The sequence below is a fragment of the Neopelma chrysocephalum genome, unplaced genomic scaffold (genome assembly GCF_003984885.1).
Source record: "Neopelma chrysocephalum unplaced genomic scaffold, ASM398488v2 Primary Assembly neopelma1_45, whole genome shotgun sequence".
Lineage (NCBI taxonomy): Eukaryota > Metazoa > Chordata > Aves > Passeriformes > Pipridae > Neopelma > Neopelma chrysocephalum.
Window position 1 is genome coordinate 20,385,833 of NW_020897704.1, and position 27,059 is coordinate 20,412,891.

The 27,059-nt window shown below is 44.8% G+C and overlaps 1 protein-coding gene across 1 annotated transcript in view; it reads left to right on the forward strand.

Moving 5' to 3' along the window:
- Window positions 1–6,259: 6,259 nt before the first annotated feature.
- The window catches only part of ITIH5 (inter-alpha-trypsin inhibitor heavy chain family member 5), a 44,935-nt gene continuing 24,135 nt past the window's right edge, over window positions 6,260–27,059 (forward strand). Inside the window, exons 1-7 of the mRNA XM_027679581.1 lie at window positions 6,260–6,454; window positions 9,880–9,924; window positions 13,920–14,083; window positions 15,283–15,390; window positions 17,966–18,216; window positions 25,601–25,770; window positions 26,553–26,669. Of these exons, the coding sequence (XP_027535382.1) occupies window positions 6,335–6,454; window positions 9,880–9,924; window positions 13,920–14,083; window positions 15,283–15,390; window positions 17,966–18,216; window positions 25,601–25,770; window positions 26,553–26,669 (975 nt within the window). The 5' untranslated portion in view covers window positions 6,260–6,334. The remainder of the gene's footprint in view (window positions 6,455–9,879; window positions 9,925–13,919; window positions 14,084–15,282; window positions 15,391–17,965; window positions 18,217–25,600; window positions 25,771–26,552; window positions 26,670–27,059) is intronic.

Sequence of the window (27,059 nt, forward strand, 5' to 3'; positions counted from 1 at the left end):
AGCACGATGGAGGCAGTAATGCTGTGCTTCTCCAGGGGCCCTCCCACCCAGCCAACCCACAGGGGTTGGCAGGGACCTTTGGGTTGGATCCCGACCCACACAAACACCCTTTTTTTCCATTCTGCTGGGAAAGCATCGTGGCTGCTGATGGAACAGTTCTAGTTTTTCAAAATTAGCATGTGAAAACATCTGATGATATTTTCAGATGCGTGTTGTACCCTGGGCGTGCCAAAGCCCCTGGACGCTTTTGAAACTGGTTTTTGGCCTCTCTGGTTCTTTGGGTGCTTCAAGAGATGGGACAAAATAAGACAGCAAAGCAAAGGGGGCAAAGAAGGGAGGAAGCAGGCTTCTGGCAAGAGGACGTGGCTATCTCTTCCATTCTTCCAGGGGAAAAGGATATTTGCAGACATCTGAGCCACTTCAAAGGAAAAGACTGAATTACTATGTGAACCTGGGGACAAAACAGCAGACAAAATTTTATTATTTTATATTTATGATAGCTCCATATACTGTTTCACAGATGTTATGCTGGAAGAGGTATTGAATAATTAGTCCTTATTTGCCCTCTCCCACAATTTATTTGGGCAATCCTGGAGCTTGAACTTGGAGATGACATAGCTCCAGTTTTGCCAGGAAACTTAGGAGCCTGTAGGTTGTATTCAGACTAGCACACAGCCTTTGAAGGACACTCATTTTAGAATCATAGAATCAATTAGGTTGTAAAAGACCTCTGAGGTCATTGAGTCCAACCATCAACCCAGCACTGCCAGGGCCACCACTAAACTATGTCCCCAGCTGCCACATCTACATGTTTTTTAGTTACCTTCAGGGAGGTTGACTCCACTGCTTTCCTGGGCAGCCTGTTACAGTGCTTGACACCTCTTTTGGTGAAAAAAATTTCCATATTATTCAGCCTAAACCTCCTCTGGTGCAACCTGGAGCCATTTCCTCTCATCCTGTCACTTTTTACTTGGGAGAAGAGATAGACCTCCACCTGGCTCCACTCCCTGTCAGGGAGTTGTAGAGAGTGAGGTCCTCTCTGAGCCTCCTTTTCTCCAGGTTGAGCCCCCCCAGCCCCCTCAGCTTCTCCTCATCAAACTCGTGCTCCAGACCCTTCCCCAGCTCTGTTCCCTTCTCTGGACTTGCTCCAGCACCTCAATGACTTTCTTGTCATGAGGGACCCAAAACTTAACAGAATATTCAAGCTGTGGCTTCACCACTGCCAAGTACAGGGAGACAATCCCTGGTCCTGCTGGCCACACTCTTTGTGATACAATCCAGCAGTATTTGAGTTAACGCCTCAAAACTAGCTCAGGAAAACCCTCCATGAATGCCATGGGAGCTTTGGCTATGACAGGGCTCCTCCAGGGTTGCAGGAGCAGCAGGAGGGAGCACCCAGTCTTTGCTGTGTTGATGGCATCTAGTATGGCTTGAATTTTGTGTGTAAGCTGAGTTCTGTTCACACATGTGTCCTTGGTTTAGAGTGACCAGCCCTTTCTCATCAGAAACTTGAAGCTGTTCTGGAGTTATCTGGGCCCCTGGATGGGGAAGGAAAGCACTGATGCTCTGAAGAGATGAAGAAGTCCCTTTAGAACAAAGTTTGTTTTAAAAATTGATTTTGTAATCCTTTATTTCAGTCCTCTCACAACCACTCCACGTGGCTTTATTTTTTTTTCTGTAAAAATATCAAGATTGGGAAATCAGTGTGACCACTAGATGGCACGAATTGCTCAAATATACTGTTCAAAAGACTCCAAAAAGCTGAAATTTCTCGAGAAGGTACAGAAAATATAAGAACTGAGAATGCTCAGAGCCTTTACCATCAGTTTCTGAGAACCTCCTCAGAATTTCATGAGGGGAACAGGAGCTCAGTAGGATGTTTTGTGCTATGTGTCCGTTGGGTTGTTTCATGAATTGTCTGCTCATGACTAGGATTCCTCTGGGAGTTTTTTGCACTGTCCTCCCTGAACCACCTGGAGTTACTGTTGGGCATTTCTGTCCTTCATAATAATTAAATGGTGTTAACTTACCTCGTGCCCGAGGAGAAATGTCACCATTTCTGTGTCTTATGAGATAGCCAGCTCCCCTTTCCCATCTTAAATTTCATATCTGGAAATTTCCGGTGATCCAGGTAAGAACAGGCAGTACCTGCAAGGCAACACACTTATCCAGGGTGCTACTGCCCTGACATTCATCCCACCACACACCATTCAGTGTGGGAAATGAAATATGGACACACAGAAAAGGGTTTTTTGGTGTTTCAACTTCCTTCTCTTTGTACTGCCCTTCATCAGAGATGTACCAGGTACTCAGTAACCTGCTTGTCTGCTCTGGTGACCTCTTTGAGGTGGGTTTCACACCAGTCCCCCAGACAGAGTCAGACATCTCCATCATCAAGGCACCTCTATCAGAGACTTTGGGAATTTTTCACCAGAATAATACCAGATTTGGAAGTTCTGAAATGTTCTGCTGGGCCAAGGTGCACACAATTAATGGCAACAGGAGATCAGCAGCCACTGGGACTCCAGAAAATACCTTTATACTCTTCTCTGCCCTTGTGGGACCCTACCTGGAGTACTGCATCCAAGTTTAAAGTTCTCAGCACAAGGAAAATGTGGACCTGTTGGAGCAAGTCCAGAGGAGGCCACAAAGATGCTGCAAGGGCTGGAGCCCCTCTGCTATGGACAGAGTCTGGGAGAGCTGGGAATGTTCAGCCTGGAGAAGAAAAGGCTCTGAGGAGACCTTATTGCAGCCTTTCAGTATTTAGAGGGAGCTTATAAAAAAGAGGCAGACCGACTTTTTACATGGGCAGAAAGTGATGGGACAAGGGGGAATGGTTTTAAACTAAAAGAGGAGAGATTTAGATTAGAAATTGGGAAGAAATTCTTTATGCAGAGGATGGTGAGGCACTGGCACAGGTTGCCCAGAAAAGCTGTGGATGCCCCATCCCTGAAAGCGTGCAAGTCCAGGTTGGATGGGGTCCTGAGCACCCTCATCTACTGGGTGGCATCCCTGCTTATGGCAGGGAGGTTGGAACGAGATAATCTTTACTCTTCCAACCCAAACCATTCTATGATTCTTTCAGGAAAACAGGCACCGCTCAGTAGTGTCAGAACTGGGGACCATCAGGTCCCATCCAGATGTTTCAGTGGAGATTGCTTAGATTCAGACCTGAAGAAAAATATGGAACACAATTCCCTGAACTCCATGGTAATTAATTTTACCTGTGGACATTTATCTAAGACTGCACCTGTGTAACCCTTTGGGATTCTTGCCAATTTCTTGATCCAGTTGCTGGCTTTGAATGCCACTAAATTGTACAGTTTGTTAGTGCTTTGGGTAGATTTAGTTCATGGTTCAGATATTTCTAGTTGGGCATTTAACATAGCTGCCCCTGCATGAGGTCAGCATCACCTGTGTTCGTGTGTCAACAGAGAGATTCCTTGATTTAACATGATCTGTTCCAGGGGAAATGTGTGTGGAAGCCCAGCTGTTGGATCATGCCTCTCCCTGGTGTCTCTGCTCATGCTGGCCCCAGGCCTGCTAGGCAATTTAATTTGCTGAGGCCCCCCATCCAAAGAACAGCTGCTCATCCTGCTAAGTCGGCAAAAGTCAGCCTCAAACACGTCTGATGTGAACACACCTGAGTAACTGCTTGTCCTGGACTCCAGGGGCATCCCCAGCACAGTGCCTGCCATGTTTGCCCCCGAAATCAGGAGGCTGTATTCCAAGGAGGCAGAAGAGGGGATAATGTGAACAATCAAGACCCCAGGCTGAATGTTCACTCACCAAAACTCACATTCAAACACACCTCAGTCTTACTTAGCTACGTGCTGTGTCCTCACGTGCCCTTGCTGAGGGGAACATAAGCAGTATTGGCTGCTCCTAATCCCTTCAGGAAGGGCAGTGCCTTTCCCAGCTCACTCTCTCATGCCCCTTGGTTATCCCGTACCTGCTCGAGGATCCTGTTCTGGCTTGAACTTCCTCCTTTCCCCAGGTGTGCTCAGGATCAGCTCTATCACAGCATCTTCACGTGGTCTCACTGTTTTGGTTCACTCTGGCCCTTAGCTCCTCACCTGTGCAGGGATGGAAGCAGAGTGGCTGAATGCTGGTCAGGAGGCAAAGAGGAACAGCTGGTGAAATTTGGATGTTATTCCAAATGCCTCCTGACTGTGCAATGGTTATTTCAAACTGGCCAGAAACTACTGTTACTTCTAGGGCTAGTTTTGACTTGCTTTTACAGGGGTGCCTTGGTTTCCTCTAGGTTTTCCAGAACAGTAGGAAAATCATGGTTTAAATGCCTGTTTCCAGCATTTCTAAGCACACACTGCAAGACTTATTCATCTGTGTCCCTGGGGTAGTGAAACATGGACAGGGCAGGCCAAGGAGCAGCCCAACCTAATGTCACCAGTGAGGGCACAGGAGGCTGCAGCCCTACTTGCCATGCTGTTTCAGTGCTCTTCTCTCTCTGAGCCAGACAAGACATGCAGGAGCTGAAACAAACTGGAACCAGATGAAAAATACTTCAAACCATTTTTTGCATGTCCTTAAACAAGGCCTCAGCCCGAACCGTTGCTTTGAGTCTTCATTGATTCCCCAGAGGATGGTTGAGACCTCTTCCATCTCTCTTTGCAATGGTGAGGAGATGAAGATAGTGTCTCAGTTGTCTCCTGCAGGGATCAGAACAATAGAGCAACATTTGAGGTGTCTCTGGAGGCCTGAAGTATCCTGCCACAGCCTCTCTCTGGCTTTCTCCCACCATCTCCTCTTCTCCAGCCACATCGGTCCTTTATCATTTCTGCAGTGCAGACCAGCTTTGCACCTCCCACTGGGGATGTGGCTACTCCAGAGGCCTTTGTACCTGCAAGTGGTGAACTGGTCCCGGTGGGAAAGGGACTGGCCAGGCCCTTGACTGCTTCCCTCCTACTGGCAATGCCAGAAGGGGCTTGTGTGTGAACATGGTGTCACTTAGGCTCAGCCCAAGTCTGAGCCATCAATTTGCTAACAGGGAGTTCCCAAGGTGTTGACCACACTGCCATTCCCTTTGCTCCATCTTCAGCTTCCCTCATCCCTCCTGAAAGGGGGGCAAGCACATTCCTGCTCCTCCAAAACATATGCTAGATTTGGAGGACAGCAAGGCCAGAGAGAGGACAGTCCACTCTCACTGTCACTGCCATGGTTGGGAGATGAACCACAATGGCTTCAGTCCCTGACGAGTCAGAGTTGGAAAGGAAAAAGAAAATACAGTGGTTAAGTCATGCCAGGTTTGTGCGTGCAGCACCTTGCACCTGCCAAAAATAAAATTAAAAAAAAAAAAAAAGGCAATCGAACCAAAAGAGAGGAAATTTAGTTCTGCTGGATTTGAGAAGTTACTGCTGGCATAGATAAACAAAGTAGCAAATTTGGGGTGAGGTGGAGGCTGCAGATACAAGTTTCTAAATGCCTGGGGATGACACAGTGCCCAGTCAGTGCCAGCTGGCAGGAATGTCCCTGGCAGCTGCCAGGTGGAACCCAACCTCCCCTGCAGGTTCCACCTTCTCCCCAGGGTTGGTCTGCGAGAAGAAGGCTCTGGGAAATGGAGAGAAGAAGAGCAGGACCTGAAAAAGCACCCCAGCTTTGCTCAGCTGAGAAATGGAGTTTGTGTAGGAAAGAAAGAGGGGTGAACATAGGGCTCTTGGCCATCTTTCCCAAGGGGAGGCACTTGGATACCCAGTAGAGTGCCAAGGTGAGGGTGTGGAGAGGGCTCTGCCCTGCCCTTGGGGCAGCTTTCCCAAACCAACCAGGGCTCTCCAGATGTGGAGTAGGAGAAGCTTTTCCTTCATAGAGGGTTTTGCCACCCCTTGGGAAAGCCTCAGCCTTGAAGCACATCCTGGGGTTGTGCTCCTTAAGGGGGTGGATTGGAGGCACTGGGCACCACCTTGTCCCTTCCTCAGCACCCAGCCAGGTGTAGGAAATGTCCCCTCAACCTTTCCCTTGCTGAGGGTCACCACGGGGTGCTGCTGGTGCCAAAATGACAAGTGGCAGCACCTCAGGGAGCCCCAGCATCTCCCCTTTCTGCTGCATGGGGCAAGAGGGGTGAGAGCGGCATCGAGAAGGGCACGGCGGTGCCTCCTGGCCACGGGACCCCTGGCTGAGGGATAGAAACCCTGAAAGGATTCCCTGCAGCGCCCTAAGTGGAAAAGGGGCCGGTCCCGAGCCGGGAAGGAGGAGAAGAGGGTGGGTCGTTGTGTGTCCTGTCAGCCTCCCCGCAGCCGGTCCGGCAGCGCAGCAGCGGCAGCAGCGGGGCTTCTCCTCTCACCTGCGGGGCAGGAGCCCCCCGGCGCTCCCCTCCAACATGATCCTTTGGCTGTGGCTCTGCTGGGGCTTCCCCACCTCGGCGGGGCAGCCCGACTCGGAGCTGATGGCCAGATACCTGGAGGAGCAGCTGCTGGCAGACTCCAGCATCGTGGAGCAGGTAGGTTTTAAGGCGGTGGTTGTTCGGGAGCAGCAGGTGGCCGGGGCTTGGCTTGTCCCTTCTTAACCGTCAGCATCGACATGCAGGACAATCTGATAAAAACACATTTATTCCACCTGTCTCTGCGGCTCAGCTCCGTGGGAGGCTGCTCTTAACGAGCATGGAAGTTGTCGGAGGTGCTGGAGGTGCTAAGCCAGGGGATCACCCTCCCGCGGTGGGTGCCACAGCCAGGGGATGGGCTCACTCCGATATCCCCACGACTGTGCTAACGAGGCATTTCGCAGGGAAAGGGAGTTAACGCAGTGTCCTGGCCACACGCCAGTCTGAGTAATTCGGAGTATTTCAGGCTCGAAGGAAAGTTTTTCTGCCTATGGTTTTACTGTACTGGATTTTTAACTCGCGCTGGATGAAACAGATCGTACAAATTTCAGCTTCTAAAATGCTTATTGACAATGAAAACAAATCCATTATTCTGCAAGTGAGGGCTGTTACGTTGTGTTATTCTGTGGCTTAGATTTTCTGAGAAAATGGTGCTGAAAGGGTAATGAACTTTTTGCAAGTTAGCAGGAGAGTTTGGGTGGTGGTTTGAGAGGCTGTGGTCCATTTCTAGTGGAAGGTGTCCCTGCCCATAGCAGGTGGCTTGGAACTAGATGACATTTAAGGTCCCTTCCAATACAAACCATTCTATGATTCTATAAAAGGCTGAGCTTCAGGTCTGTGCTCACATCCTTCAGGTCTGTAACAGATACCACTCGTGACTTTGGGTCACTTAAGGCATCAATCTGTTGTCCAAATTTGATCAGATCTGAGAGAGGCTCTGTAGTATCTGAGACACCCATGTGGGTCTGATAGATACAATGAAGGACCTCTGGAATACCTGTGCCTTGCTGGAGATCAGGTGGGATACTCCAGTGTGTTTAAAGTGTCAGTATTTCCCTGTGTTTGGCATCTTCTGCCGTGCAGCAGGGAAAAGTGGGAAGAGTGAGACCTTCTGTATATATACCTGTACCTGTCTCAGAGTTGGTCATTCAGTTGCTTGTCCCACCTGGAATGGGAAGAATCTCTCCCCAGAAATGTCCACCTCTCTCCACTATGAGGACCTCAGCAACTTTGTTGTAAATCCTGATTACTATGAACACATATTCCTTTTTGGGGAATTCAGCCACAAACCAACACTGTCTTACAGACCCACTCATCCAAGTGGGAGAGAATATCTCCACCAGTGTGCTGCCAGTGGAGTGGGACCTAGGAACACTCACATACCTGCTTTAGGGGGAAAATCAGTTGCAAAGCTCAAGTAAGTGGCTCACAGTGTTGAAATAACGTGGCTGATGTTGCTTGAGGCTCCTTGTTTTCACAGGAGCTATGTTGCTGGCAGAGCAAGGGCAGCAGTAACTCCCACCAGAACCAGTGGTGATCTAGTCCCCTGGAACAGCCAGGTCTAGAAGAAGGCATCTGTCTGTCTTCCCTGAACACCTGAGCCAGGTTAAGAACAGGCAGGTACTCCCCTAGGTCAAGATACTACACTATAAACAAATCCACTGCACAGCTTGAATTACATATACTATGCTAGGGCTAGCAGATGGCAACAAGTTATGGGGTCACTACTAGCAATTACTTGTCTTTAATGAATGTTTTAGAAGGCTATAAAGTTAAAGGTTGATGGTAATTTGGAAATTGTTCCAGTTAGATGATAGTGAAGCTGCCTGATTAGCACAGTCCAGTGGACTGATCATAAACCCTGCAGCAGTGCTTTGGCAGTGGTCACGAAGCCCTATCCAAACAGGATATCCAAACTGCTATCTGGAGCTCCTTAGCTCCTCACTGATGACCATTTGTTATCCCCAAGACTTTAGAAGGTACCTCTTGAAGGGGCCAAGTCATACAAAGCCCTCTTGTGCAAATAAGCAAGCAAACAAAATGGGTGTGTGGTGGGCAAAGATAAAACCAGTAACCAAGGTTCCAGTTTCACCAATTAGTCATTAAATATTACTGTGACCATGCCATGCAGAACAAGGTGGATTTGTTTCAAAAGGTAAATCTTTAGTAAAAGAGTACTGAGGACTATTGACTCTTCATCCCTGCCCCTGCTCCAAGCAGGACCAACTTCACAGATATTTATCTGGCTTGTTCTGAAGAACCTACAGTGATGGAGAGTCTGCATCCTGTCACAGCAGGCTCCTGAGGGCTTTACTTCCCTGATATAACAGACCCAGACAGAAAGTTTCTTCCAAAATTTAAAGTGCAGATAATTCTCCTCTCCTCTCCATTGACAATTTCCCGAGGGAGCTGTTTTCCCTCGGTTCTAATTTTACAAGATGTTGGCTTAAATAATGCAGCAGGAAATAATAAGGATTCTAGTGGATGAGACTTTAATTTCCCCATTGGGCTTTCCTGAGCTTTTCAAGGCATGATATAAACAGACATAAAATCATCTCTTTGGCAAGGGCTGATGTTATTTCAGTGTAAATCAACAGAAAGGGCAAATCAGGTAAAAAGATATCATTGCATTCCTCTGCTCTCTGGAGTTCCACTGACATTTTAAGAAGGCACTTGGCTTCCCTCGTTGACAAGAGACTTGTACTCTCTGCTTTGGGGAGAGATTTGATTTGGAGATGTTGCTGAGCTGAGACACCATGTGCAGGGAAGTCAGAGGAGTTGTGAAGGGTGACGCAGTGAGTATGATTGTACTGTCATAAGTGAAGTACTTCATTCATAATAAGGTCTGTGTCTCAGTTTAAATATCTTTATTCCCTTTTTGCACATAAATAGTGCTTTTCTGTCACTGCATAATAAATCCACAGCACCTGTGGAGAGTATTAAGGCAACAGATCTGCTCTTGAGGTAATATTAATACAGCTGAAGCTTTAACATTAATTTGAACTAATCATAGAATCATAGAATGATTTGGGTTGGAAGGGACCTTAAAGATCATCTAGTTCCAAACCCTTGCCATGGGCAGGGACACCTTCCACTGGAGCAGGTTGCTCAGAGCCCCATCCAGCCTGGCCTTCAATACTTCCAGGGATGGAAGTGTGCCATATACCATGCAATGGGGCAAAGACACAGAGGCTTTGTGTGACTCCATAGGAAGCCATAAGGGAATACACTTCCAGAGCTAAGACACAGCATCCAGGGCCAGGGCTAAAGGGTGAGGTTCCTGTCATCACATATAGGGGGTCTCTTGCCAAGTACCATTTTCAAAACACCCCATGCCTCCTTGCCTGAGAGAGCTGCATTCCACTGCTTGAGCTTTGATCAATGGGCCTGTTAATGTGGAAGAGACTCAGGTTTTAATTTTAACCAGAGGAGCATTTGAACCTGGCCATGGGTGATCAGTCGCACACACCCGTGTCTGGGTTCAAACAAGTGCCATGTCTGCTGTAAGCTGAGAAGGCTCCACTAACTCCCTTAACTCTTTGCAGGTCGCTCGCCGTGTCCCCAGACAGGCCAAATTCCTGCAGAGGCTGGTACGTATCACACCCTGTCTTTATTTTACCTCATGGGAATTACACTTTCCCTGTATGTGTCTGTGTGTGCATCCCTGTGCCCAGGATGTCAGTGGGTGATGGTAGAATCCATAGAATGAGATTCTAAGAAGCAAAAAAAGTATTTTCATTTTGATCAATGCAACAGGTACAGGTTCTTCTAATGCTTCCCAATCCATCTTCTCACCCCCAGATGTGGAGAAAGAGCATCTAATGTTACGAGACTTAACCACACAGTGAACAAAAGCCTGATGAAATCTCACTGAATTTGAAGAGAAAGGCAGAGTTTGGTTTGAAATTTGGAGATCTCTGTTGTTCGTCAAAATCTATTGAGGAAAGGAAGAAAACAAGGAAGCCAATATCCTTCTTTCAGCATGGGAATCTAAGAATTAGATGTAGTTAGGCAGTCAGTGGAATTGCTGTTCACAGCCACTTATTTTTCTGGCTTTTCTGGGGACCTCCCAGTTGAGAACTGGTGAAACTCATTTCACACTGAACAACCACCACCTTAATAGCTTCTAGTCCCTTTGATCTTTGACAGATTAGAATCAGCAGCCTAGAGGAGAACACCTCTCAGACTTATTACCAGTTTATTACTTCTAATCTGAGACAGGGTCAGTTTGTTTTGATTAAAGCAACTGATAAAGGCAAAATTATGGAATGGGTTTCATTTATCTTCAGCTCTTTTCTGTCTTTCCAGACACTTGATGTAAACAAGCATAAAACAATTTGTTTGGCAAAAAAATTTCAGCTCCCAGTTCATCATAATAACCAGGACACCTCCATAAAGCATCCAGCCAACCTGCCTCATAGCAGTGAATCTGCTGCCTTGGCATTCCCTCACTTTGTTTTTAATAGGGATGATAAATCACAGTAATAATAATATTAAACAAATGGTTTGTTTTGCCTTTTTTTTCCTTTGTGCTGCCTCTCATCTTCTGAAGGCCTTGATAAAAAGGGCAGAAAACAAACAGGCATTTGCACAGCTGTAAGTCAGAGCATCAGGCACTGATGGATTGTGCAAGAGCTCCAGGGAATGCACAGGAATCACAGAGTGGAACTTGGGCTGCCCGCCAAGCCTGACTGAGCAACCTGTTTGGAAGCTGCCTCTGCCCCCACCGTTTATATTCTCTATATACAAGGAATAGCAGATCCCTTCCAGGGATGGGAAGATGAACCAGTTCTCTCATCCTCAGTTTTATGTGATGCCCTTATTCAGCGTTTGATCCCTCTAACAGCAACTCCTGTCCACCAGGAAAAGGGAAGGGTGTTCGTTTCATTTGTTTTTGCCATTCCTCAGTCTGTGAGGGTGTCAGAACTGGAGTTGTTCAGTGGGATAGAGACATGCCCCATCCCTGGAAGAGTTCAAGGCCAGGCTGGATGGGGCTTTGAGCAGCCTGCTCTAGAAGAAGGTGCCCCTGCCCATGGCAGGGGGGTTGGAACAAAATGGTCTTTGAGGTCCCTTCCAACTCTAACCATTCTGTGATTCTATGACAGAGATCAGCTGAAGCCAGCAAAGAGTAGATTTAGCAAAAAAACCCTAAATGCTGTGGGTTTTCACATAAAACATTCTTAAGCTGTGGAACTCCTTGCTACAAGATGTTGCAGATGCTAAAATTTTACATGGATTGAAAAAGCAGCTGTGTAAAATAATAGAAAAAAATCCACAAAGGTTTAAAAAGCACAAAGATATCACTCTTGACTCAGGAGTCTTCGGCCACAGATTACTGAAAACAGAGAGAATATTTCTGAGTAGAATCAGTGCAGGTTGAGCTGATTTTATACTCTAAGCACATACTGTTGGTCTCTGCCAGTGACAGGCTACAGGGTTAGAACTGCTTTTGTTCTCACCCAACAGAACCATTCTCGTGCTGTTGTCATGACAGGGGCAAGTTCATGTTCTCTACCACATTCAAAAGACTTTCTGCAGTTTAAGGGCATTCACAGTGTCAGACATGTCACTGCAGAACCCCTTGTATCTCAAGTGAAAGGCAAAGGTCTTGATCTTCTTTTGCTGCTGAGCTGTCATCCATGTCTGAACCCACAGCTTATGATGGACTGCAGCACACGAGAGTGGATGCAGAAGGTCTGAAACTAAAGAATGTGCTGTACTTTAAGATTCTTTCTATTTCTTCTGTTATTAAATCCCCTGTATCTCTTGCTATGCCACAGGCAATTAGGGGTGTGGAAGACTGAATGAAACATCACCTCACTGTATGTGAAAACATTTCTACAAGCCTACTTCCAATCAAAACTCCCCATCCTCTCCAGCTTCAGGATAATGAGGGTGGAAAGCCATGCATCAGGGAATGTCCTAAGAACAGCAGGAACCAGTTCTAATTATCAGCAATTGAGTAAAAGCCACCAGTGACCTGAGAGTGGGACATTAGATCTGAGCAGGGCTGTTCTAATCTAGATGCATCACACTGAGCTGCCTGAAATCAGTGAGACAAATCCCACCCTGGAAGTTCTAATCTCTTGTCGATGTGCTCCATGTGAGCTGAGCAGGATGATCGTGGACACAGAGCTCATCACACATCATCACAGCTGTAAAAGATATCCATCATGATTGGGTGCATCTGAGACACGTTTTTCAGTCTTTCCAAGCCTTGGAAGTGTAGGCAGGAGGGGCTTTATGCCAAGTCTGCTGGCAGTTTTGTGTTTGTTTCCAGTGGATCCTCGTTCTTCCAATTGTCTGGAATTCACTAGCCCGGCAGCTTGGTTAATTGGATGCTCAGTCACTTCTGATGCCATCAGCTACTGCAGAAATGTGCTTGTTTCATACTCATACAAACACTTGCTCCCTTTCTTAAGCCATTTGCCAAAATTATTTTTGTTCTGAAAAAAGGCCTGGCCACGCAGCTGAAGAACACGTTCTTGTCCTCACAAGCCTTACATGACTACGACTTTTTATCAACCTCAGTAGGAAGAGTCTCTCTGTATTTGGCTAAGTGAAGTTCCTCTGTATTTGCAGTGTATTTTACCCTTTAACTCCCTTCTGCTTTTGGAGGTTTGGTCTTTGATTGTTTAAGTCAATGCACAGGGTTTATTTTTGTAAGGGCTGCTTACAGTTAAATACACTGAAGTCTTTCAGGAAGAAAACATTTGAGCTCCATGGAGATGTTGCTGTCAAAAAAACCACATTAGACCGGAGAAATGCTCCAACCCTAGACTTGTGCACGAAAACACATTCCCAAGAAGCAGAAACTGGCTTTTAGATTCTATTGCTACATCGTGTGTCATTCATTGCTGTCTCTTCTACTTCTCTGCTGGAAGGAATCCAGTGTGGGCTAAAAAGCTTAAAATACTTTACTTGAGATGTCACAGTGTCAGAGTTTTTTATTAAGTCTCTTCCATCTACTGGCTGAGACTTCCAGCATGGATTCTCAGCAGAGGAGGACTCGGTTGACTCCACTGACAGCAGTTTTTCTGTTTACATAACTTATGGATCTGACCATATGAATTCGGAGGTGCTGCTTCACACACAGTGATCTCAGCCTTTCAGGAAGCCTTCCATCTGCTCTTGTGCACAGTACAGAGGGCAGGTTCTGTGACACAGTTCTGGACCCCCTGGGAATATATTTTGGTCTTTTCTTCCCAGGCCGTAAGGGACTAATCCTATTCCTCTCACACAGTCAGAGTTGAAGGCTGTAGTTTAAGACACAGATGGATTTTATCAGTGTGTTTCACAACATACAGGCTGGCATAATCAGAGCTCTCAGAATCTTCCCAAGCACTGGAGAATGACTGTGGCCTCTATGCATGAACAAAGGCAGTGCCATGTCCCTGGTTTACCTTTTAAAGCTCATCTGAAATGTTGAGGGCAAGCCCACCTTGCCTGTTGTCAACTGGTTTTCACAAAGGTGTTTAATACTCATAGAGTGGGAATTTACTTGAGCATATTAAGCATTAAATCCATTGAAACACTGAAGGGGTGTGTTACCCAGCTGCCAGTGTTAACCTTTTGATCCCTGCAGGAAACCAGGCCTCGGATGTCTGAGTTCAACGTGAGATCCACGATCATTTCCCGCTATGCCTTCACCACGGTGTCCTGCACGATGGTGAACAGCGGATCCGAGGCACGGGAAGCCGTCTTTGAGATGCAGATCCCAGCTGCAGCCTTCATCTCCAACTTTACCATGTGAGTAAGTAACGCTGGCACCTGGGTGGGCAATGGTTCTCCCATCCCACAGATGGTTCTCTGGGATTTCCAAAGCTAGCAAGTCTTCAGCAGGACTGTATCAAGGCCTTTTTGCATTTCTTTTGGGAAAATAGAAATTTTATACTCCACCTGAGACTGGGCATGGCCCCAAAGCACAGAGTAAGTCCCTTGGATTACAGGACACTAAATTCAAGTCCTCAGTGTAAATGGGGAAGGAAACTATTCTATTTCCCATCTGAGTGTCTTTTAACAACTTCCTTCTCCTCCTCTGTCTCTGATCTGAACCAGAAAAATCTCTCCAAGACCACAGAAACCTTTCAAGCTAAAGTTTCAGCAACACTGGCACATGATATTTATCTTGCCTGACTGACTCTCGTGTCTAAGAAGCTTCTTGTTCCATGTTGTTCCTGTTACTCCACAGTGTCAGTGGAGTAGGAATCAACTCCAACCAGCAAATAGGTTCATTGGCTGGAGGTGCCAGGAATTCTCTGTGGATAATAAGTCATGTAGAGGCAACCAAGTTCATACTGAAATGACTTATTAAGGAATAAATTAAGCTCTTGTATCAAAAATGTGTTTGGTTTGGTCATGCTCAGATCCTCTCTGTGGGTAGATATTGAAGCTACAGCTTCAGATCTGACTGTGGCTTCTTTTAGAGAGGCTTTTAGACTGAATAGGAGGAATAACAGACTTTTGCTATTGGCCACACAAAATATATGTTAAGGGTTGTTTCCTTGTGGACTGCATTGCTCCGCAACTCATTCCAAGGGAGAAACACTTAGTCAGGGAGGTAGCTTCTTGAGAGCAGCCATCCTGAATATCTCCATGTGCATTCACCCAGATGGTGGATCCCAGAACAGACAAAAAAAGTTCTTGTTGGGATTCTTGGCAATTGTTTTGCTTTATGCTGCATCCTTATGCTTCAGAGATTACCTGCTGGACTGGCATTTTAGAGAGGTAAACTCCTGGGCTAAAAATGTACTGTGCTGGTATTACCAGCCAGGGAACTTCTAAGTCAGCTTGTGACTCACTGACTCGAGTGACTCCAGGAGAGTTACGCCAGCAGCACACTTAGACTGTTCACTCTGCACAGTCTGTGAACTCATTTACAGCAACCTGTACAGCTGTCACTGTACATGGGTGCAGAGTGATCATGCTGACACCTCTGGTCTCTCCAGGAGCATCGGCAACAAGACTTACTATGGAGAGGTCACAGGGAAAGAAAAGAAAAACAGCAGCGATGACAAAACAAGGGATAAGAAACCTTCCAGCCCCACAGATGGAAGGTAAGTGTTGTGCATTTGGCTGTGTTCTGGAAAGTGATGTACTCTCCTGCCATCTCTGTCTTGGCTGCTTTGGCATCCCCATGCATGGATTTATAGGGAGAGGCAGCTAAACAGAATGTTATCTGCCTGGTGGCATTCCCACACTCCAAGTCATGTAAAACTGCACGTTGCCTTTTCTAACCCTGTCACACAATATTTTCACCTCCAAGATGCTCCAGGATGTTCTACTGAGGGAAAGATTTCTTGTTACTTCCTGAATGGCAGGCAGGAAAACGAAGGTGCTGTCGTGGATGGAGTCATCCGCTTTGCTTCAAGGTAGAAGCAACAATGCACCTTATTTATATAAAGCAGTAAGTTAACAAAGTTGAATGATAAATGTGACAGTGGCTCAACAAGATTCAGTGGCAAGGTACACTTGATTATTTACTGCATAGAGAGCAGGGTCAGACAAAACTGTCAGGGAGACCCTCCCATTGAATCATGAAGTTCAGAAAGAACCCCCTTTTTGTTTTCTGAACTCCTTCTCAGAGAGGAGCCCGGGTGTGGCTGGATCCACTCCTAGTCCCAGACTAGGTCAGTGATTTATGTCTAAAGGATTATAAATGTGCAATCAATCCTTTATAGCACTTAAGATTTCAAAGTTTGGGATGCAATTAGCTACTTACCAAGAATCTGTTGCAGCAAGGATACTCTCAACCTTGAGGACTAACTTTAGGAGGTGTCTCCCACGCAGGGGGAGATCCTGGTGTGCAGGAGAGTTCAACAGGCCCTGGGCTGCCCACTAATTATAAAGCAAGTTAGTCATATTTGCATTCCAGCAAGACATCTGGGTCACTGTTCCAGGCGGCCCTTGCCAACCTGTTGCCATCCATCCCCCAAAACCCAGAAAAAGCTGGATGTAGCCATTGCAATCCCTACTGGTGGTTATGGCTTAAGCAGGAGGGAGCACACAGAAATTCCGTGAGTTACAGCTTCAATACCATGAAGTTAGTCAGTGGTAGAACCACAGGAAGCCCTTTGCAGTCGTGTTTACTTGCCCTGTTCTTAGTGCTTGACTGTGTTTAGTCCTCTCAGCCAAGCACTGGCAGAAAATCCCATCCCTTTAGTGATCCAAAAGCCTGTGTGTTCACCTGAACACACATCAGCAGCACTGTGGGCTGTTTTCCCAGGTGCCCAAATTCCCCCAAACATCTCACAAAGAGATGCACCATTTTTGGATTTTGATGCTCTTGAAAATCCTGCATTATTCCCAGTTATCTGGGATAGTAGCACTATTCCAACATCAACACATATTCAGAAACAGCTAAATAGGCTGTGATTTTCAGACCAGAAAAATGGTTAACTGTGGGGAGGGAGAAAGAGATCTGAACTAATGAGTAACATGTAAAAAAAAAATTAAGGAATCTTTATTTTCTCTCTTCCATAGAAAAACTAGAGAAATTAGATTGAGTCGATGACGGGTTCAAACCATACAAATTAAAGTATTCCTCTCATAAACTGAGTTTCTTGCAACTGGAAGTCGTAGATGCTAAATTTAATGTGGATTCAAAGAGTGACTAGACATATTTGTGGTAGGAAAAATCTGTCCTGAACCTTTACCAAAGGATGCTGTCTCAGTATCCAAATGCAGATTGGCAGAACCTGAAAGAGAGGAAACACTAGATTTCTCTTGTCCTGCCCTGTTGCATCTTCTTGTATAGGCAATTACTACCAGTCATGGTTGCACCACTAAAGAACAGAGAGATGACAGTTTTATGCTGGGAGACTTGCTGGTACACTCTGGTCAGTTGGAAGAGTTCTTTTAGAGAAATGTCCAGTGGTGAAGTTTTCTTAAGGGTCCTATTTCTCCCCATTGAGTTTGTAGCTATAAACCACAATATCAGGGAAGAAGGATTCATTTATACTTTGCTGTTGTAATGGCAGTGTGTCAGCAGTGACAAAGTCAAGAATTAAATGCATTAATACATTAAATAAAACAGGTTTCCCAGACAGCCTGTGGATGCCCCATCTCTGGAAACAAAGGTCAGGTTGGATGGAGCTCTGAGCAACCTGATCTGCTTGAATATGTTTCTACTCATTGCAGGAGGGTTGGACTAGATGATCTTTAAAGTTCCCTTCCATCTCAAAATATTCTGTAATTCTATGAAATATGGGTCTTGCAAAGCTCAGTTGGTAAGAGCATGATGGTAATAATGCCAAGGTTGTGGGTTTGATCCCTATATGGGAAGTGAATGCACTTAAGAGCTGGACTTGATGATCCTTGTGCATCCCTTCCAAGTCAGATATTCTGTGAAAGAGACAACCTTTTCTCTGGCCTTTCTACCTGTTATACATGTCAGTCATACTCCTCTCCATAAGAAGTCATCTTATCTTTTAATACCTTTCTGTCTGTGGAAGCCTCATACATGCCCAAATCTTTCTGAAGCATTACAATGTTTTCTTTCTTGGTGGTTTCACATGCCCACTGAGAGGAAATACTTTTATTGAACCAACAAAATCCAGATTTGTCATTCACTGGAGGAGGTAATGTGTCACGTGTATGGGCTGTGAAGGTGTCTTTGGATTTTCCTTCCAGGGAGAATGGCTACGAGACATTCAAAGCTTCTGTCTTCATTCCTCGCAAGATGCAGGCCAGGTTTGTACTGCACTATGAAGAACTTTTGCAAAGAAGACTGGGAAAATACGAGTACACGGTGAGCATCCGGCCCCAGCAGCTGGTGGGGAGGTTGCGAGTAGAGGTGAACATCCTGGAGAACTCAGGAATAGTTTCACTGGAAGTGCCTCCCCTCCGAAACAGCAAGCAGAAAGGCAATGGGAAAGCTGAAGGTAAGGAGAGATTTTATAGCCCACAATTTTATTACTCATGGGGCCCTAATCACTTCTCAAGAAGTGGCCTGGCAGTGTTGAATCTATTTTCTGTGGATGATTGTGTCTGTGTGGTATCTGTGCACAAGCATGTGAGAACTTTGAAGCTTAATGAACACAGGGCTGATCCCATTCATCTCAATAGGACTTTTTTTGTTTTTTTGCTATTGTCTTTTAAGAGCTTTGAACTGGGCCTTCAGGCCTTGTGCTCGGCATTGGGGCAGTCCCTTCTCTGGCTCCACGTCTCCTGGGAACTGTTTATTTTAAGTGAATTGTTTTTTCCATCCATCCATGCCAAGGCAGATAGGAAATCCTGCACTTCAGAACATGGGAAGTTCCAAGAGGAAAATCCATGTTTTGCCAAAGCACTCAGTGTGATCTGAGTATCTCCTCTTACCCCCAACCGTCCTTGCTCACTGTTCAGAGAGTGTAAAGGTAATTTTTCTGGTGTAAACCAACAGTGAAGGACACGAGATATTGTGATTGCTACATGTTGACAAAAAAACACCAAAAAAAGAGGGTGAGGCTGACCTGGAAGCAGGATGTAGAGTCTTGTGGGCCTTGATCCTCAGTTACTCCAAGGGACGTAGCACCAGCAAAATCAGGGGAGCTGTTCATGTCTGCCAGGTGAGGATTCTAAAGCATGTGAACTGGAGTTAAACTGGCTGCTCGGTGGGAACCTACTGATTTAATCCAAATCACATTGAAATCAAGGCTCTCGGTGACTTGGACTAACTTCAGGTCAAGCCTCAATTAACCTCTGTGTCGTACATCCACGTGCCGTGTGATGAATGTGCTCTGCTCCTCATCAGGAGGGAGAGGGAGCCTTTTTCACCTATCAGGGAATATCAGACTGCACTGTGGAATGTGGTTTCCTGCAAAACATCTGGCATTGATCAAGGTTAGAGACAGAGCAGACACACTGTTGGTCCAATGCTGTATGGAAATTCCTGTATGGAAATGACATACAGGGAAAATTCATGTAACTTGCTGTCCAAATGGAAATCTGGGAGCACTGATCCTTCTTGGCACCGTGCTTCAGGTTTCAAACAGCTCATACAAAAATGGGCCCAAGCTCTAGGATTCTCCCTAGCCAGTAAAATGTATGTAAAATAGATGTCCCATTGCAGGATAGGCAATGCAGCTGAAGCTGAGATTTCCTGTGCTTTATCTGTGCTCAGATTTCAATTACAGGTCGTTTCTGTCTGGAATCACCCTGAGTTGCTGGTGAAATCACTGCTATGGAAGCCACTGAAATGCTAAAAGCATTTTTTTGGGATCCACCATGGGCAGTCAGGAGTGGGTTGTGTGTCTGCCAGCTCAAGTCTTCACCAGTGCTCAGGGAGTGCCACTCAGAGTGTACAGGGTCAATGGATTTGGTGGGTTGGCTGAGCTTCTTTATGATTTAAGAATACATGAGGAGGAGAAGAGGACATTACCAGCAGCCAGACCAAAAAAAGAATTGGCAGAGGATGTCAGAAGGGTCTCATATAGGTCACAGAGAAGGATAGATTGTTTTGGATAGGAGGGATTTATTGCTTGTGATGTCTTCTGGCCAACAAGCTCAATCGCACTTGGAGCAGACAACAGGAACTTCCTTTCTTTCTAAACACAAATGGAAACCACAAGAACACACTTAAGGAGGGCGAGGGCAAGGCCAAGGCAAGAAGCATTTTACTTGGAAACCCACTGTATTCCAACCAGCTGTCATCTCTCAAGCTGGATCCAGAAACCAAACCACGTGAGTCATTAGATCCTCCCTGCAAATCCTTCTTGCTCCTGTGGCACCTAAAGACCCAAGAGTATAAGATCTGCTCATCCAGTGAGACCTCCAGGGAAGGCTGTGGGTTCTGAAGGGAAAGACAAATTGCATGAAGGTGAACTGCAGGTCTTACATTTAAAGAGTGGCTGCATGGCAGACAGACTGCAAACTGCAAGTAAATGAGGAAAAAGACTTCGTCTGGTCTCTTCTTGGATTCCTGTGGCTTAAAACTATTCCGTGCCCCTTGACTGGAGAACATGGAAGCAATCTAATAAGTAGGTGGCCAGCAAAGGATGCCACATCAAAAGCTGCTATGCTGTGTTACCTGTGGTGCCCAAATTTAGAGGTTGTGACTTAAAAAAAAAAAGACCAATTAAGGAATGGAGGCCTGAACAGTGGAAAATGGTACTGCCTTACTGGTTTGAGTTTGAATATGTCATGAAAACTCTCTCAATTTCCTATGTCTACAAACATGTCTCTCTTGTCTCACAGTTAATGATAAAATATGAGATTTTGATAAGTATTAATAAATTACCTTGAGAGTACCAGGTGAAAAATGTATTGAGCCATCAGCCATCAGTTAAATGGCATTTTGAGTAATGTGTTCAAACCAATGTGAAGCCACCATTCAGGATGGGATGTAGCTTCACAAGTCATTTAGGTACATTTGACTCTGACTGACCTGGGTAAGAAATGCTTTATATAATGTTTGTTCTGAGTACAGGTCCGGAGGATTCAGTGTAGGATAGGCAAATTAAGTTAAAAATCAAATAAGTTTGGCTTTGGACTTACAAAATGATGAGCACCGGCAGTGATGGATGTTCATAACTGAAATGCCAACCTGTTATGGCAATAAGTGTTGTTAGAAAAACTAATGAAAAAGTAATAACAATTGTTTAGATGACCAAAAGTGGAGGAATGGCTGATCTGCCTGTATTTCATGGACCAATCTTCTTACATTTGTGGTGCTTTCCGCAAGCTATCCATAGAGCCAATGTACCATACAGGAAGCATAGTGGAAAAAAATAGCCCAATTCTGCCTGGTTTTGGTTGTAGGGCCAAAAGATACAACGACTGGACGTGGCACCACAGAATTCCAGGGATATATGAAGAGTAAAGCTGTGTTCTGCTCTTAACAGAGGTTCTTGGAAAGTCCTGCATAAGTCCTCTCTGAATATGGAGAGAAAACAAAGTGATGACAGGTCTTTCTAGGATATTTCCTTTGACAGAAGCTCATGTGCACATGGCTCCATCTGGGATTTGTATTTTTCTCAAAGGAAGGTATTAGGCATGTGAGTTTTGGAAAATGATCTTTTGGCATGTTGCAGGTGTTGTCTTCTGTCACATACAAACCCCAAAACAGGAGACATCGAGGCCAATGATCCTGACCTTCTCTGGTGACCTCAGAACAGAACCGTTTTCTGAGTGATGTCCTACTCAGCGTTCTCAGGGATACTGTCCTCATCCTTTTCCTCCTGTGTAGCAGTGGGAGAACTAGTCATGGACTTGGGCAGGAGACACCGGGCTGCTTGAGAATGACTGTTTCTTTCTGAAGTCAAAGGTCTCAGAAAGGTTTTTATTTCTTATCACATCTGTCTGGAAATTTCCATGTGTTAGCGGAGAACGAACTTTGCATTTGAGCTCTAATCCTGATCCTGCCAGTCTCCAAAATAATTTAGGTTTAACTGTTCATCCTGTGAGGACGACAGTTCCCTATGAAAAATGTTTTTTCCTGCTCTGTTTATTTCTTTACTTGAATTTGGTGGAAAGTTTGTCTAAAGGCTCTACTAACTACTTCAGTGTGAGCACAGGCCAGCTCAAGTCTTTGGAGCTCATCCATGCTCTGGACTCTGAAATATCTCATAATTTTCCTCTCTCTGTCACTTGTTTAAAAAGAACAAGGCCAATAAACAGAGGAGAGTATTTGTGATCCAGATATCAAGTGCTGCCTAAAAAAGAAACCTGGGGGAAGACATAAGAACTCTATTCAAATATATAAAAGGCTGCTGCAAGGAGGAAAAGGTTACTGTGCTTTCTATGTCAGTAAGAAGTCATGGGTTTATAATCCAGAAGCAACAATGTAAGTTAGACATTGAAAATGTCTAACAGTGAACAAAGTGAAGCTCTGGAATGGACTGGCAAGGGCAGGCACTGAGTTTCCATTACTAGAGGTCTGGAGTGTTTCCTGACCATGTCATAAAACTAAGTAGGAAGGGATTCAGTCTGGGAACATGGGATGAATTAGATAACTTGCCTTCCAGACCTGATTTCTGTTATTACATGGGAAAAAAAAAATTAACTTTTTATATATATGTGTGTGTGTGTGTGTGTGTGTGTGTGTGTGTGTATGTGTGTGTATATTTATATATACACATATGTATGTATATATGTATGTATACATATATTTTGGACTTTTTCTAGCATACTGTTTTTTTGGTTTTTAATCTCTGTCCTGGGAGTGGAAATGAGTGGATATGAAGAGAAGATGGGAGAGACTCCTCAGCAATTCTTGTCACTTACTAAATGAGGCAGCCTTGGAAAATTCCTCTCCAAAGATTCCTAAAGCACTGCCTGTATTACAAGGGATGGTATTTATTACCTCCACGGAGTGTTTCAAGGAGTAATAGAAGGGTGCAACGTGATCCACATGATCCATCCAGATTCCACATTGCTTTACAAAACTGGATACATGTGATTATAATTGTGATTACTGGATAAATGTGATTATGCCCATTTAACAGAGGGGAAACTGAGCCATGGAGTTGCTACCAAACTCATCTAATTTCTGATGGTCCATAGAAATGGTAGGACTGGAACTCATGCTGTTGTGGCACAGCAAATTGTCCTCGCCCACCATTGTACTTGTGGCAGAGAAACACAGAAGAGCTGTCCAAAGGCCACAGATGAGTATTTGCAGTAGGAATAGAAGGGAGCTTCTGTTTCCAGCATGGGACTGACTCGCACTGACCCCGCCGTGATACAGCCAAGCAGCCTAACCCACAACAAAGTTTTCCTTTCAGCAGCTGAGGAGAAATAACGTGAAACCCTCAGATCAGAAAATATAAATGGACTGTTAAGCCATTTATATGAAGTCTGGGCATTTCTCACACACTGGCAGTTAAATGGGATTTTGGAAACGATAGGAGACAGATGGAAAATCCAGGGAGGCCAATACGAGCAGATCTGATGCACTGTGTATTAAAAACATATTGTATCTCTTGATTTATGAGATCAAAGGGCAGCTATAAAAGTAAAACCAAATCAAGACAGAGGTAAAATCTTATAGAGATATTGATTTATGACTTTTCTTTGCCAGGAGAAATCTGAACTGGGCACAGATTTTAGAAAAAATGTCAAAGCTCTGGGTAATCATTTTATAAGCCCCCTTTAAGATCCAACACTAGTGTCCTTAAGTGTTTTCAATGTATTGGATGGGTATCTCGCTCTGTTTCCGTCAGGATGGATGGATTGGAATTGGCACAGTAAGAGAAATGGTGCAGAGTCAATTCTTACCTTTACTGAAATTAAGTAATATCTGTCATTCAGTCTCCTTGGTCAAGTCTTTTGCTGAGGAGTTTGTTTCATGTTCCAGGTGCTCCAACTACAATTTATTTGTGTAAAATTGGGTCTATGATAAAATCCTTCCCCATCTCACTGGTACAGTCTTGTGCCTTGTCTATTCAAATGCACTCACAGGACAGCTATAAAAGTAAAGCCAAGTCAAAATTGAAGTAACATCCTCGAGTGTATTGATTTATTAATCTTGCTTTTATTCCTTTGCCCAGAGGAGCCTAGATTGTACATAGAACTTTAGTGTAAAAGTCACAGATTTGACTAATCATTTTATAAACCCTCAAGAACTCTAGTCCTGGCATTTCCATGGCCTTTGACCTGTGGGAAGTCTGGTGAGTTAAGTAACCACTCCATGCCTCATTTTTCTGCTTGTTAAATGGTCATAATCACACATTTCTGATTTTGTAAATCACTGTGGGGTCTGGATGTGAGGTTGTGTTCACTGTTGCATACAGATGTCACATTGCCTTTCTCTAATGCTGCTCAAAGCCCTTTACAAAGGGCACTTCTCATTACATAAACAGAATTATAGAAACCCCTGGAGAGGAGTTGCCTGTACCTTGTCATTGGGATCACTATTGTTAATGAGGTATAGCACATAATTAAAATTATCCTAAAGCAGACGTATGTGTCTGGCCAGATGTATCATACCCTAATCTCTGACACTCTTGACCTGATCTTTACTTGCATGGTGGGAGTCTAGAAAATAAGCTTAGATGTAGGTATTTACATTGTGAACATCTAAACTGGAACTGAATCTCACCCATCCCCTATTTTCCCTGCCTTACCACAGACTTCTTGGACCCCCCTTGGCAAAGATTTGAGACCTCCCCTCACAATTAAGCAGCTCATTCCCACCAATTCTAACCAGCACATGAGTAGATATAATAAAACTTCTGTGCCTCAGAGGAGTGTTGGAATAATCACTGTGAGAGCTGAACCACCAAGAGAATCTATTTTGGTGTTTTCAATTCCTAGTTGGGTTAAGGGGAAAAGACCTCAAAATCTGGGGAAGTTCGGGGCCAAATCTGACTTTTGGCCAGTCTCATGTAAGTGTCACAGTGGAGTTCAGAGGGAATGAACAGTTGACACACAAAAAAAGAGTAAGGTGAGATTTTGCCCGCACAGAGAGACAACAAGGAATCTCCATATCCCTCAGCTCTAGAAAATGAACACATCTAACAAGACAAGGAGAGGTTTCCTGCAGGGTGACTCAGATCGAAATCATTGTCTTTGTCTGAGATGCCCTCTGCCAGGCACATCCCTTTTCGTTGGCTCAGGGTTTTTGGAGATTAGGGAGAGTTACATCTCAGGGATGCAGTTTGGGTGACTGCACTGGCAAGTGCTGGATTTTAACTCAATCTGAGAAATTACAGCAACTGTAATGATGGCTTTTGTTGAACATAAAGGCAGCTAAGATGACTTGTTAAAATGTAGACATTACACATAAGGGATCAGTCAGATCAATCCCACCTCACATGCCCACAGTACATCTGAACATGCCAGCTCAAGAACTCTTTGTAATCAATAGGGAGAAATCTGCAGTGTGATTAATCTAATCCTGGAGGAAGTGTTTAAGCAGGTCAAATGAATCATACTTGCGCTGACTGGCAGGATCTCAGGTGTAGGACCTGCATTCTGGATGTCTGGAGTTGGCTGGAATGAACAGCACGTACGTGCCTGAAGCTGTGTGTTCCATTATTTACAGAAAGCCATGAACAGCCATACAGAAAATGTCTGGCCCTTGAGTTCAGTGACCTCCAAACAGAACTGAGCACAGGAATTTTGCCTAAACGTTTATACCCCTGATAGCACTGCAATGCTGTTTTCAGTTTAGAATTAGAGAAGAGAGATTATTAAGTTCTTATTTTTTCACTGGTGAGCTGAATCTTTAATCTCAGTATGTAACTGTGCTGGTTGACCTAACTCCATGGCAATACCATGTGTGCTGTGCTTTGACATCTGTGAGACAATGGGAAAACCTTTAATATTGTAATTTTATCTCAACAGGTGATGTGTCTCCTCCTCCTTCTACTGTAGTTGGACAAACCAAAACTTTAGCTAAAGTTACTTTCAATCCCAGTGTTGTTGAGCAAACCAGGATAGCCCGAAATGGAATTTTGGGAGACTTCATAATTAGATATGATGTCAACAGGGAGCTGAGTGTTGGGGATGTTCAGGTACTGTATACAGGACTCATCTTTTCTGTTTTATTAACTATACCTGAGATAGTCCAATTGTCTTGCATGCTCCAAATTCCTAGAAAATGTTTTCCAAGTGAAGGCTACATCTCCATCTTGTAAGAACTATCCAAAATAAAACCAGTCAATTGGCAGCGACAAGATGGATTTAAAAAATCACAGGTATCTATTTAATTGAGTTTCTTTTTTGTATCTGCTTCTCAGTTTCTCAGTAGAAATAGGTTGTATATATCTGGATACAAGGCCAGTTCCCCAAGTGCATGTTGTGGTTCTGATCTCTGCATATATATGTTACATCCTCATTGTATTTGCAAGGAAACCCCTACGTCCACCATGGAAAGAAAAGTGGAGTGTTTCAGTAGGCTGGATAATCAGAGGACCAGAATTAAGAGGGATACCAAGGAGTGTGACATTTATTAATATAATAAATAATAAGCCCACAGGACCCAGTTGGTGGAGGTTTCAAACAACCAAATCCCTTTATTGGAAGCAAACAACACCTTTTATATGCACTTTAAAACAACACATGATTCTCTTAACCAATCACCATGTGGTACTCCAATGCCCATGTGTCCAGGAGTACATTTGGGACTTCATCTCCCAGGATGCCCCTTCCAGCAGCCCTAAAACACGCCCCCTACACAAGGAGCACTCAGGTCCTCCAAAGCAGGATCAGGTGTGCCCAAATATCCCATAATGATGTGTGTGGAACATTGCATCCTGATCTGCCTTTGATTCCCGACTTCCTTGCTCTTCCACAGATTCTTAATGGGTATTTCGTGCACTACTTCGCCCCCACAGATCTCCCTCCTCTGCCCAAGAACGTTGTGTTTGTGCTCGACAGCAGCGCTTCCATGGTGGGAACAAAGCTGAAGCAGGTGAGGTCCTTGTGTTCATTATGGACTGGTTGGCTGTGAGGTTGCAAAGCTTGGTTCAGACGTTGTCTCGCTGTTTTCCTTCTGCAAAATGTTTGTTGTGTCTGAGGTGAGAGGTGGCTCTGAATGGACACCTCGAGGTGAGATGATTTGCCTGCACTGAGAAATGATCATGGTAGAGGGAATGGGATGGGAACAAGAAGTGCAGAAGATTTAATCACTCTTAAAGGTCAGTGCTGACAAAACTGAACTAGGATGCTACAGATAAGGTTGTCCTGGTGTCCTGGGCAACCGTCTGTTCTGAGCAGATGGAGGAGATGCAGGTTAGTGAGAATTCCCAGCAAAGTGCATTTGGTAGACTATTTAGTATCCAGTCTAAGAGCAGAGTAGACA